Source organism: Chiloscyllium punctatum, chromosome 40 (genome assembly GCF_047496795.1).
Source record: "Chiloscyllium punctatum isolate Juve2018m chromosome 40, sChiPun1.3, whole genome shotgun sequence".
Classification (NCBI taxonomy): domain Eukaryota; kingdom Metazoa; phylum Chordata; class Chondrichthyes; order Orectolobiformes; family Hemiscylliidae; genus Chiloscyllium; species Chiloscyllium punctatum.
The window spans coordinates 62,448,214-62,462,575 of NC_092778.1; the positions used below are offsets into that span (position 1 = coordinate 62,448,214).

Below are 14,362 nucleotides of genomic sequence, written 5' to 3' on the forward strand. Positions count from 1 at the left end.
CGATTTTCAAGTTGTAAAATACTCTTGGTATCTGGATGTAAGTTTGCTCAGTGAGCTGGGAGGTTCGTTTTCAGATGTTTCATCACCATACCAGGTAACATCTTCTGTGAGTTTCTGAATGAAGCACTGGTGATGTAGCCTGCTTTCTATTTATAGAAAGGTTGTGCACAATAATACCTTTAACTGGCATAAAATTCACTAAAGAGGAGGAAAACAACAACAAACTGCCATTCCTAGATGTCACGGTAGAGCGAACAGCCAATGGGGAACTTCCAACCAGCGTCTACAGGAAAACAACACATACGGACCAAATACTGAACTACAGAGCTTCCACAAACGAAGCTGCATTAGAACATTATTTCAACGAGCCACCACACACTGCAGCACAGAGGAACTACACAGAGCAGAGGAAGATCACCTATACAGTGTATTCAAAAAGAATGGGTACCCAATGAACGCAGTCTGACGATTTCTCAGCAACAAACCCAAACAATGAGACAAAACATGTCCAGAAATCCTAGCCACTCTCCCCTAAATCAAATACATCTCGGAAATGACTGCCAGACTATTCAGACCCCTTGGCATCATGGTAGCCACAAACCCATCAACACGCTAAAACAGCAGCTAATGAACTATACAGACAACAAGCAAAACTAATGTGATTTACAAAATACCTTTAAGAACTGTAACAAATATCACATTGGACAAACAGGCAGAAAACTAGCCACCAGGATACATGAACATCAACTAGCCACAAAAAGACATGACCCTCTCTCGCTAGTATCCTTACATACAGATGAGGAAGGTCACCACTTCAACTGGGACAACACATCCATCCTAGGACAAGCCAAACAGAGACACGCACAAGAATTCCTAGAAGCATGGCATTCCAACCGAAACTCTATCAACAAACACATTGACTTGGATCCCATTTACCACCCCTGAGAAAAAGAACAGGAAATAACATCGCCATCAGAAATGATGTCACCACAGGAAATGACATCACCAACCCAAGGAAACTCAAACATATAAATAGAAAGTGGGTGACACCACCAGTGATTTATCTGGAGGCTCACTGAAGATGTTACCCAGTATGGTGATGAAACGTCCGAAAATGAACCTTCCAGTTCAGTGAGCAAACCTACATCCAGAACCTCAACCTGAACTACAAATCTTCTCCAAACACTTGGTATAGCATTCCAACTTCTACATCAGTTCACAGATCCAAAGAGAGAAAAATATATTATCACTTACAACCTGCTGTTGGTGTCAGTTTTAATTTACCAGCTCATTTTATAGTAATTCATAACAAAATCCTTTCCATGGGAAAATGCCTAAAAACAAATATCTGGAAATGTGGTAAAGCTTTTGAAAAATAATGGGCGGCAAAGTCAGTGGTGCAAAATTATGGGAAAAGCACCTGGACATTGACATTACATTGTGCTACTTATAGCTGTTGGGCTTTTTGACCAATGTGAGGTGGTAAAGCTAGCAGTGTTTGTTTAAACACAACTACAAAGCTTTTAGTTGAGTATCACAAACTGTAAAATCCAAGTTGTTGCTGTCCAGTTTCTCCAGATAGCACTTCTCTGCTTTACCTCACAGGCCGTTTCACGCGCCATCTGAATATCATCTCCATCGATTCATTCGATGACGATACTATGATGAAGATTTTCACTTCCATTTCGGATTGGCACTTTGCGAAAGGATTTGAAAACACCTTTCTACGGTAGGGGTCAACAAATTTCAATGAAACAAAATCAAATGGGGGTAGGTGGGAAGGTTTACATATAGGCTGCAACCCTTGACTCTCTCAAATATCACTCAAACTGCTGCAATGGCTGTGAACTGTCATGTTATATGACACCTAATATTAATTAACTACATATCCACAGTGTAATTTGCCCCAGGGGTGGGGGTGGGTGTGCTGCACAGTGTGATTTGCCCCAGGGGTGGGGGTGGTTGTGCTGCACAGTGTGATTTGCCCCAGTTCTCTAACACATTGTCTGACAGTGTAGGGGAGGCAGGTTCACTTGAGTGGTTAGGGTCTGGAATGGACTGTCTAGGAGTCATTAGATTATATTCCTTACAGTGTGGAAACAGGCCCTTCAGCCCAACCAGTACATACTGACCTTCCGAAGAATAACCCACCCAGACCCATTTCCCTCTGACAAATGCATCTCACACTATGGTGCTGGAAAAGCACAGCAGGTCAGGCAGCATCCAAGGAGCAGGAAAATAGACGTTCTGGGCAAAAGCCCTTATTCTTGATGAAGGGCTTTTGCCCGAAACATCGATTTTCCTGCTCCTCGGATGCTGCCTGACCTGCTGTGCTTTTCCAGCACCACTCTGGTTTCCAGCATCTGCAGTCCTCGCTCTAACACTATGGACAATTGACATAGCCAATTCACCTGACCTGCACATCTTTAGACTGTGAGAGGAAACCGGAGCACCCAGAGGAAACCCACGCAGACACGGGGAGAATGTACAAACTCCACACAGACAGTCACCCGAGGCTGGAATTGAACTCGGGTCCCTGGTGCTGTGGGGCAGCAGTGCTAACCACTGAGCCACTGTGCCACCTTAAACAGGCCCTTTGGCCCAACAAGTCCTTGAGTGGTTTTCTAAAGACAATTGGATCAATTGGACAATTGAAAAGAAGAGATTTACAGGGCTATGAGGAAGAGGTTGAAGAATGAATTGAGATGAATTGCTCCTTTAGAAAGCTGGGCCAGTGTGATTTGTGCCAGAGGTGGGGAGGGAATGTTGGGGGGGGGCACGGTGTGATATGCTCTAGCCCTGGGGTGTGGGGTGCAGTGAAGAGTGTAAATTGCTCTGGAGTGGAGATGTGGGGGTGGAGGATGCTGCACAGTTTGATTTGCCCCAGGGATGGTGCCCCTCAGGAGGTGCTGCATGGTGTACTTTGCCCTGGGGTAGGTGCGTGCGGGGTTGCTGATCAGTGTGATTTGCTCCGGGTCTCCCACAAATTCCCAGGTTGTACTTGTTGATATTGAGTGGCAACAGGAATTTTGGGTGAAACTGTCAAACTCTTCTCTATTTCAGGTTGGGTAAGATGATGGTACAGGCCACCATGGCAGTTTATAAAGCTGCAGTGGACAACTTCCTTCCGACCCCTTCCAAATCTCATTATGTGTTCAATCTGCGAGATTTCTCTCGAGTGATTAAGGGAGTGCTTTTGTGTCCAAATACCCATCTGAAAGTAAGTGATCAGACCTTCTTATAGTCCGTTCAAACCCACACACCTTGTAACAGTTGAATGGGACTTAAGGAAAGTAGTTGTGTAAAATTATCAAAATCTATTGTGTAAACTAAAAGTAAATCGTTTGCAAAAATATACCAACCATCTACTGAATTTCAATTAAATTTGCTTCTGAAATATAAAACATCACTTCTAATGTATACCACTGCTTCATGTGCAAGAACTATCCCTCCCAAACTTTATTCCACTATGGCCCATTGAAAGTTGTTGCTATCTTTCAATGAGAGCTGTGAGAGTACCATAGGGGGTATGTTAGAGTGGGAGCACTGCTACAATAACTCAATCCATTGCTGCCTCCGAGTTCAAGACCCTCACTATGTGATACTGCTCAGCATTCTGATCCCACTGTGGAAGCACAGATTGGGAGGCTTCGACCTTGGTAGAATTAATTGAAGAGTTGGGAAACAAAACCGAGGCTTACACGACTCACAGGCGGAAGAACCAACCACATGGAGTAGCTTGCAGTGGATAAAGTGTCACGTAATGTTCAGAGCTGATGCCAGAAGAGCAGGCCTACTTTGAGAGTATTAATTTCTGTCCTTCGCAAGGCAAATGTTTATTCTCCAAACATCAGGGCCAATCAAACAGGAAAGCTGCAGGATAGATAACATACAGCGTAACAACTCACCCTGGCTCCTTGGACAGCACTATCCAAACCCACAAGCACCACTCCCAGAAAACTATAAAGAAAAGTAAGATAAAACATGAGAAAAAACTAGTACAGTATATAAAGACAGATCGCAAAAGTTCCTGTGAATATATAAAATAAAAAGAGTGACTAAAGTAGCCATTGGTCCTTCAGAGGATGAGAAGGGGCATTTAGATATGGGATATGATGAAATGGCTGAGGCATTGAATAGGTGTTTTGTATTGGTCTTCACAGTGAATAACATGCCGTTAATTGACAAAGAGACGAAGGTAGGAGGACCTGGAAACAATCATTATTATGGGAGAGTTAGTGTTGGGCAATCTAAGGGAGCTAAGGATAGACAAGTCTCCTGGCCCTGATGGAATGCATCCCAGGGTACTAAAATAAATGGCGGGAGAAATAGCAAGTGCACTTGTGGTAATTTTCCAAAATTCACTGGAGTCTGGGGCAGTCCCAGCAGATTGGAAAACAGCAAATGTGATGTCACTGTTTAAAAAGGGAGGTGGACAAAAGCTGGGGAATTATAGCCCAATGAGGCTTATCCTCTGTAGTGGGGAAGATGCTCGAGTCTAATATCAAGGAAGAAATAGCGAGGCATCTCAATAGAAACTGTCCCATTGGGCTGATGCTGCATGGGTTCATGAAGGGCAGGCCAAGCTTAACTAATGTTTTACAATTCTATAAAGAAATATGAGCACGGTGGACAATGGGGACCCAGTGGATGTGATGTACCTAGATTTCCAAAAGGCCTTCGACAAGGTCCTGCAGAAGAGGCAACTGCATAAGGTGAAGATGCATGGTTTTAAGGGTAAAGTATTAGCATGGATAGAGGATTGGTTGACTAACAGGAAGTAAAGAGTGTGGATAGATGAGTGCTATTCTGGTTGGCAATCAGTAACAAGGGGTGTGCCTCAGGGATCACTGTTGGGACCACATTTATTTACAATGTAAATAGATGATTTGTTTTTGGGACCCCTTGTACGGTGTCAAAATTTTCCGATGATACTAAGATGAGTGGCAGAGCAAAGTGTGCAGAGGACTGTGAAACTTTGCAGAGGAACCTAGATACTTTAAATGAGTGGGCCAAAGTCTGGCAGATGGAATACAATGTTAATAATTATGAAGTCATCCATTTTGTTAAGAATAACAGTATAAAGGACTAGTACCTGAATGGTAAAAAGTTGCAGCATGCTGCTGTGCAGAGGGACCTGGGTGTCCTTGTGCATGGACCACAGAAGGTTGGTCTGCAGGTACAACAGGTAATTAAGGCAAATGGAATTTTGTCCTTCATTGCTAAAGGGATTGATTTGAAAAACAGGGAGGTTATGTTGCAGATGTATAGGGTACTGGTGAGGCCATACCTGGAGTCCTGCTTGTATTTTTGGTCTCCTTACTTGAGAAAGGATGTAGTGGCACTGGAGGGGGTGCAGAGGAGGGTCACTAGGTTGATTCCAGAGTTGAGGGGGGTTGACTTATGAGGAGAGACTGAATAGACTGGGATCATATTCATTGAAATTTAGAAAAATGAGGGGGGAGTCTTATAGAAACATATAAAATTAACAAGGGAACTGATAAGATAGAAGTAGCGAGGATGTTTCCACTGGACAAGACAGCATAGCCTCAAGATTAGGGGGAGCAGATATAGGACTGAATTGAGAAGGAACTTCTTCACCCAGATGGTTGTAAATCCATGAAATTCCCTGCCCAGTGAAGTAGTTGACTAAGTTCCTGAGGAAGGGCTTATGCCCAAAATGTCGATCCTCCTGCTCCTCGGATGCTGCCTGGCCTGTTGTGCTTTTCCAGCAACACACTCTCCACAGTGAAGTAGTTGACGCTACTTCAGTAAATGTTTTTAAAGCTAAGGTGGGTTTATTTGAACAATGGAGGAATTAAGGATTACAGTAAGAGGGCAGTTAAGTGGAGCTAAGGCCACTAAAAGGTCAGCCATGATCTTATTGAATGGCAAAGCAAACTCGAAGGGCCAGATGGCCTACTCTCCTGCTCCTAGTTCTTATTTTCTTTTGTTTAGGAAGGATAATGGCACATGGGAACACCACCACTGCAAGTTCCCGTCCAAGCCACTCACCATCCTGACTTGGAAATATATTTCAGTTCCTTCACTGTCGCTGGATCAAAATCCTGGAATTCCCTCCCTCTGGCCCAAAAAGTACAAGGGTTCAAGAAGATACCTTACCACCTTCTAAAAATCATATAGTATCATAGAATCTCTACAGTGTGGGAGCAGGCCATTTGGTCCATTGAGTCCACACTGACCATCTGAAGAGCATTCCACCCAGACCCAACCCCAATCCTGTAATTCCACATGGCCAATCCACCCAACATGCACATCTTCCCCAAGGCAACTAGGGATTGGAAATAAGCGCTGGCTGAGCCATGCTACCCACATCCCATGAATGAATATGGAAAAAAAGGTATTTCAAATTGTAGCTGGACTTATCTCCAGTAGTAGTGTTCTTCAATCCTGAAGCTCGTCCTCAGCTGTTTTTGTGTTAAGTGTTTTAGTGATATGCTGTTTATGATTCCTTTCCCAGGAGGGAGATAAATTGATTCGTCTCTGGATTCATGAAGTTTACAGGGTTTTTTATGACAGATTGATTGCGGATGATGATAGAAAGATATTTTTCCAAATAATTAAAGAAACCACCTCAAACTTCTTCAAACAGAGTGTAGATAAGGTAATTTCTGGTCTTGTTTTATTTTTGAGATGTTGAAAATTGTGGGGTACTACTCATAATTTTGCACAAAGAACAAGAAAAATGTTTTACATAATAAGTTTCCATCCATTCCCTATCATAATATCATAATTGCATTTTTCACGTACTGCGTTGCAAATTGTTGTACCATGTGGCAAATCCCTTTGATTTGTTTGATTTACTTCATTGTATTGATAAATAATCCAGTGCCTACCATCTTATGTCATGCAACAGAAAGGGAGATGATGGCCTACTGGTATTATCATATGACTATAAGACATTAGACATTGGAGCAGAAATTATACCATTAAGCCCATTGAGTCTATCATGGCTGGTAGGTTTCTCAACCCTATTCTCACGCTTTCTCCCTGTAATTCTTGATCCCCTGGACAATCAAGAACCCATCTTTCTTCATCTTAAATATTCTCAATGACCTGGCCTCCACAGCCTTCTGAGGCAATGAATTCCATTGGTTCACCTCTCTCTGGCTGAAGAAGTTTCTCCTTATCTCCATTCTAAAAGGCCTTCCCTTTACTCTAAGGATAAGGCCTTGGGCCCTGGTCTCTTCTACCAATGGAAACATCTTCCCAACATCTACTCTGTCCATGCCATTCAGTATTCTATATGTTTCAATTTTCAGGAAAAATCCATCCAGTTCACTAATGCACTTTTGGGAAAGAAACTGCCATCCTAACCTGGTCTGGCCTATATGTGATTCCAGACCTACAGCAATGTGATTGCCCTTGGGGCAATAAATGTTGGGCTGAACGGTGATGCCCATATTCCATGAATGTATTAAAAAATGCATTTAGCCCCTTGAGCCTACTCCCTCATTCAATTAGGTCATGGCTGATCTGATTTTAACCTCCTATCCCAACCCCACTTATCAAAAATCTATCAACCTTTATTTTAAAAATATTCAAAGACTCTGCTTCCACTGTCTTTTGGGGAAAGGTGTTCCAAAGGCATGGAATCTTTGAAAGAGAAGAAAAAAATTGCCCTTTCTCTATTTCACATGGATGGCTCCACATTTTTAAAGAGTGGCCCTTAGTTCCACATTCTCCCACCTGAGGAAACATCCTCCCCGTATCTATCCGGTCAAGTCCTCTCAGGATCTTTTAGTTTTCAATCAAGTCACCTCTTACGTTTCTTAATTCCAGTGAATATAAACCTAGCCTCTCCATAAGGCAACCCACTCATTTGTGATCTTAGTCTGGTGAATCTTTTCTGAGCTGTTTGTACTTTATTTGCATCCTTCTTCAAATAAAGTGATCAATATGTTGTAGAGTACTCCAGATGTAGCCCCATCACTGTCCTGTGAAACCCCATGTGATGGGGGAGGGGGGAATTAAGCTATGTAGCTTCGAGCCGATACTCTGCAGATTATGTTGGTTCCGTTGGGTAAGGCCTGTGCATTACTCCTCAATCATAACAGTGAAGAATACTGGCTGAATTGCATAGTATTACCTGCCTCTATGAGGAAATCAGCATATTTAACCATACCATTAATACATATCTCCCCTGTTTATTTCATAATTTTGACTTTGCCATTGGAATAATTCAAGTTCCCGGCATCCACCTTTAGAATGCCATTGAGGAAAGCCTAGCAGATGGTCATTTCCCCACTTGTGTCAGCAAATGAATTTTGTAGACTCTGAGAACAACCAAGGGCTCCCATCATTAGGCAAGTAATTTCTCAGAGTTGCTCCTGCCACAAACCACACCATTCTGTCTTAAACATTTCCTTCCAGTTTTCTGTCCCTTGCTAATATGTTAATTGGTAGTATGTGTTGTAAGTGATGATGTTCTGCCACTTGTTATGGACCAGACCGAACCCCCTTCAAATACGTCAAGGAGAATAGCCTGGAGCCTAACTTTTTCTTATTTAGAGGCAGGTGTAAGGCGCTGTGTTCCTGATGCAATCTGATTGGTTACATGATTTGGCTTTAAGCAAATCACACTTTATTCTCATCATTCGGTCAAGATGCAAATGAAAGGAAGAAGAATTGGTCTAACTTTATTGGAAAACTGAAAAGAGTAATAGATCATTTAACTACTAAACATCAACAGTTTCAATATAGTAACATCCCATAAACGTACCCTGGGCAAAGGTAAATTCAGTAAAATAAATTATGTCACATGCAGTGAGAACTCCTCCAGTCCAAGAGAAAAGAACATCAAGAGAAAATACTGGCAGAAAGAGAGAGAGAACTGAAGCATTTTTCTGTAGCAGGAAAAGATGTATGGCAGCTTCAAAATCCTAACAACTATTGAAAGCTAAACTAAAATACTGCTTCTGTGGGAGCCAGACTCCACCCATTCAGGCTGCTTCTATTGTTCCAACTTTAAAAAAAACCAAAAGCCTGACAAGTTGTTTACTCTATTGGTTTGAAATAGACTGCCTATCAGCCTCTCTTCCAAATAAAAGCCAGGACAAAATACACCTCTTAAAGCCACAGTGTCATCACAGTCTTACAGCCCAATTTAGCATGAAGGTAATTTCAACCTATTTAAATTCAGAGCTTAGATGAAAGTGGTGCTTGAACAAAGTTGTGCAAGAAGTTATTACAAATAATCAGTTAGACAGCCACTCTGTCCCATCGTGTTAACTGGCATTTTAAATTCAAAGTCTTGATTTTAAACAGTGTCTGTGAAGAAGGCGACTATTTGGGCAATGGATAAGGTATTCACCTGGAAAGATTTTTCACTCAAGGACTGAAATAGGCAGGACACTAGCACCTTGAAAAAGTGACCTGATTACAATTAACTTTCAGTACTGTGTTTGATTGTCATTAGTGCTGGTTCTTCATGTAGTAACAAATGCTCTGTCGCAGTTACACTGTGTTAATGTTACGTCGTGTGTGATAAAACATTGAACATTGAACTATACAGGTTAGGTACAGGTCGTTCAGCCCACTATGTCTGGGCCAACCATTATGCCATTCTAAACTAATCCCAACTGCCTGCACTAGGGTGGCACAGCGGCTCAGTGGTTAGCACTGCTGCCTCACAGCACCAAGGTCCTAGGTTTGGTTCCAGCCTCAGGCGACTGTCTGTGTGGAGTTTGCATTTTCTCTCCATGTCTGCATGGGTTTCCTCCGGGTGCTCTGGTTTCCTCCCACAGTCACAAAGATATACAGGTCAGGTGAATTGCCCAGAGTGTTAGGCGCATTAGTCAGAGGGAAATGGGTCTGGTGGGTTACTCTTCGGAGGGTCGGTGTGGACTGATTGGGCCAAGGGCCTGTTTCCACACTGTATGGAATCTAACCTGGCCCTTATCCCTGTATTTTCTGTCTGTTCATCTATCTGTCTAAATACCTTTTAATTATATCTGTTTCTATCATCTTCCCTGGCAACACATTCCAGCCTTTGGTGTAAACAAATTGTCTCGCATATCTCCTTTAAACTTTTCACTTCTCATTCTAAATCTATGCCCCTAGTATTTGTCATCTCCAACTTGGGAAAAAGACTCTGACTATCCACCATATCTATGCCTCTCATAATTATATATACTTTTATCAGGTCACCCTTAGCCTCCAATATACTAGCAAAAACAATCCAAGTTTGTCCACCATCTCCTTATAACTAATACACTCCAATTAAGTAATATCCTGGTAAACCTCTTTTGCCCCTCTCTAAAGCTTCCACATCCTTCCTATACTGTGGTGACCAGAACTGCATGTAATGTCCCAAATGTGTCTAACTAAAGTTTTATACAGATATGTGATTTGCCAGCTTTTATACTCAATGCTCCAACCGATGAAGGTAAACACACCATACACTTTCTTTACCACCTCCACATATGTTGCCACTTTCAGAGAGCTATAGACTTAATCTACGTATAACCTCCATTTATCAATGATGATAAGAGATGGTAAGAGACCTGCTCCAAGCTCTAAAGCTCCAACTTCTTAGCAGAACATGAACATGACTTACAGCGATGAGTCATGTCACAGCTTACTTCTGAGGCTCATCTAGATTATTAGCAAACTCAATCTGTACATAAATGAAAGAACCTGACATACTTTTTGTTTCATTCACTCATGGATGTTCACGTCACAGACTAGGCCAGCATTTATTGGCCATGCCTAATTGCCCTAGAATTAAGATGCTTGCTAAACTATTTCAGAGAACAGTTAAGAGTCAACCACATTGCGAAGTATTTGGAGTTAGCTCAGAGCAGGTAAGGCTGCAGCTTTTCTCCCAACAGCACATCTTTGAAAGAGATGAACTTTTTGCAATAATCGCCAATGGTTATATGGTGACTATTAAACTGGCTTTTCATTCCAGACTTTCTTTTATTGAATTCAAATTTCACCATCTGTTATTGCGGGATTTGAATCCACACCCCCAGAACAGTACCTTAAGGTTCTAGACTATCAGTCCTATGACACTACCACTGCCTCCTGAAAGAATACAGCAAATCTCCAAGATTTTAGCTAATTCTTCCAAAGTGGTTTCACTTTTTCAGGGACTTTTGTCATATAGAATTGTTTGATCATTCAATCACTTACTGTGTTACCATCTAAACCTTAGTTTTGAAATTAAGCTCTGGTACACTACTCCAGGAATGATTAAAACAGTCACTTAATCACCCTGCATTATTCCAATGAAGTTGCTAACACATGATGGATATATTGCCGACATTGGAACATGTCCACATAGAATTTCAAATGAATATATCATGAATACATAATATCAGGACTTATCTTTCTTTCTTGTCCTGCAGTTCCTGTTATTCTCAGCAGCTTGAGACCATAGGTATCCCACTCAGCTAAGATAATGAGTGAGGTCATTTATCTGGAGAATCTCTTACAATCTAGACAAAAAAATGCTTTCATCTAACATTCATATGTCTGCATTTCCAGCAATGATTCCTTGATGGGGACAGGAATAGTTCGATTTTATTCTTTCTCTTCCTCTGGTGAATAATGAGCATGGTTATTTTAGTACTGAAACAAGCTAATTTGTCTGTGCTTTAATGAATTAAACGCACACAACCAAATCTCTAACAATCTGTTTCCATCCATTTGTATAGGTTTTGAGCCATTTGACTCCATCGGGGAAAGTTACGGATGATAATATTCGCAGTCTATTTTTTGGGGATTATCTAAAGCCAGATTCCAGTGCAAAGGCTTATGACGAGATTGTAGACTTAAAACAACTTACATCAGTCATGGAATATTATCTGTCAGAATATAACAATGTCAGTAAAGCTCCAATGGCCCTGGTTATGTTCAGGTTTGCGATAGAGCACATCTCAAGAATATGCAGAGTGCTAAAGCAGGACAACGGCCACTTGCTTCTGGTTGGTGTTGGCGGAAGTGGCAGACAGAGTGCAACAAAGCTGTCCACTTTCATGAATGAATTCAATCTCTTCCAAATTGAAATTTCAAAGAACTATGGCAAGAGTGAATGGAGAGATGATGTTAAACAGATAATGATCAAGACTGGAGTTGATGGCAAACAGACTGTCTTCATGTTTAGTGATAGTCAAATTAAAGATGAGTCATTTGTGGAAGACATCAACATGTTGTTGAACACGGGAGATGTACCCAATATCTTCCCGGCAGATGAGAAAGCTGAACTCCTTGAAAAGATGCAAAGTGTTGCCAGGACTGATGGAAAGAGAATTGAGGCCACTCCACTGTCATTATATAATTACTTCATTGAAAAAGTAAAAGCTAATTTACACATTGTATTAGGTAAGAGCTTATATCCCTACATTGCAATAGTAATGGTTAAGCAAGTACTTTTTAAATTTGTTCATAAGATGCAGGTGTTGCTGGCTCGGCCAGTGTTTATTGCTCGTCCCATGAGAAGGAGATGGGGAGCTGTCTTCTTGATACTTTGGGGGTTATAAAGCATTTTGGTACATCTTTCGGTCATGGAAGATGCACTACAATGTAAGTCTTTATTTCTACACATTCTCCCATATCTCCCTCAGTTTGGTCTGCACTCAATGTTAATTCAATAATGATAGATCATGTGGTACAAATCGACCGAGTTAGATCGGAATTAAAACTGTTCGTGTCACAAGAGTGGACCCAATTTGAATCTATTTCTGAGCAATCTAGAGTAATTTGGCAAGGGCTTTTCTGCTGCATGATTGGCACCAGATGATTTTATTCTTCTTGTTCTGAAGATAGACAATTTTCTATTAACCTAGGCATCAGTAGCAAAGTCGTATCACAAAATGAAAATGTACTGTGAAATTTTAATAGCATTGCCTAATTTAGCCAAGCAACAATGGTGGAATAAATTGATTACATAAAGAAGATTATATACCCATATTGGATGTCTAAATTATTTGATCAATGTAACAGAAAACATTAGGATGCCAAGAGCATCTGGAATAAGGTGGGTAAACTTGCAGCATGGTTTGGTACCTGGGATTTTGATGTTGTGGCCATTTCAGAGACATGGGTAGAGCAGGGACAGCAATGGTTATTGCAGGTTCCAGGATTTAGATGTTTCAGTAAGAACAGAGAAAATGGTAAAAGTAGGGGTGGGGGGCCACGGGCTGATGTTGAATCCTGTCAGGGTTAACAGGGGGGAGGTGGTATGACATTTTTAGTCAAGGACAGTATTATGGTTGCAGAGAGATAGGCTTCAGATTGGTTGCACAGGTCGGTACAACATCAAGGGCCGAAGGGCCTGTACTGCACTGTAACGTTCTATGTTCTAAAACCAGAAACTCTGCAACTTGAAAACTGATGCTTTTCCCCTCAGAATAAATCCCCTGGCTTTTAGCTAAGGATTTAACAATGTAGGAAAAGTGGTATTCTGGTTTGAAATGAGTTATTTTTACATCAGAATTGTTTTGATCCTGCTTTTCCTGCAGTGTCTAATGGGAAATTTTGTTTTACAGTCTTGAGTCCAATTGGAGATGCCTTTCGGAATCGTCTGCGAATGTTCCCGTCACTTATAAATTGCTGCACCATTGATTGGTTCAAGGTTTGGCCAAGTGACGCTTTAGAAATGGTGGCACACAAATTTTTGGAAGATGTAGAATTGGAATATGAAGTCAGGAAAGAGTAAGTCTGCAGGTGACATTTAATTTCAAAGCAGTAGCTCATTTCTGCACAAGATTAGAAACAACATTTTGAGATGTCTGTCCATTTAGCCTTTACCCAAATAGTAGTGAATGCTACACGACAACCTGCCCTAACATGGTGCACTGTGTATTGAACATTGAGCAGTGGTGGGGAGCAAACATGAAAGTATTATGTCAATGAAATGCTAGTATGTGGTCACTTAGCTCAGTCGGCTGGACTGCTGAGGTTACCATGCAGGACTTTCCTTCTCAAACTCTCTCCTTGCCTGACTCTCAGGTTAAACTACTGCTAGTTGTCGCTCTCCCTAATGAGAGAGTAGCACTATAGTCTTCTGGGACTGTGGTGACTTTACCTTCAGAATATGGTCAACTGTGACATAATCCACAGTGTTTTGTTAAATGAAGCTGACAGGACAACACAGAGAGAGTGTGCTATGGTCACACTGTAAAGGACAATATAAATATAAAGCATGTTGGCTTTTGAAGTTCTGCTCCTGAAAGAGATTGTATATCTAGCTTTTAAATTTAAACAACTTTGTGAACATTTTTAGAGGGAAAACTGCAGTGAAGGTGCCATGTAATCATCCTGCAGTTATTAGTTTTACAGCTATTAGAATTTCCCCACACACATTACAATTATTTTTGATATAAAGAAATTCACT

General features: G+C 41.3%; 1 protein-coding gene across 1 annotated transcript in view; it reads left to right on the top strand.

Moving 5' to 3' along the window:
• The window catches only part of dnah3 (dynein axonemal heavy chain 3), a 193,852-nt gene that overhangs the window by 146,099 nt on the left and 33,391 nt on the right, over positions 1 to 14,362 (top strand). Inside the window, exons 43-47 of the mRNA XM_072560097.1 lie at positions 1,606 to 1,729; positions 3,064 to 3,220; positions 6,482 to 6,625; positions 11,682 to 12,348; positions 13,515 to 13,680. Coding sequence (XP_072416198.1) covers positions 1,606 to 1,729; positions 3,064 to 3,220; positions 6,482 to 6,625; positions 11,682 to 12,348; positions 13,515 to 13,680 — 1,258 coding nt within the window. The remainder of the gene's footprint in view (positions 1 to 1,605; positions 1,730 to 3,063; positions 3,221 to 6,481; positions 6,626 to 11,681; positions 12,349 to 13,514; positions 13,681 to 14,362) is intronic.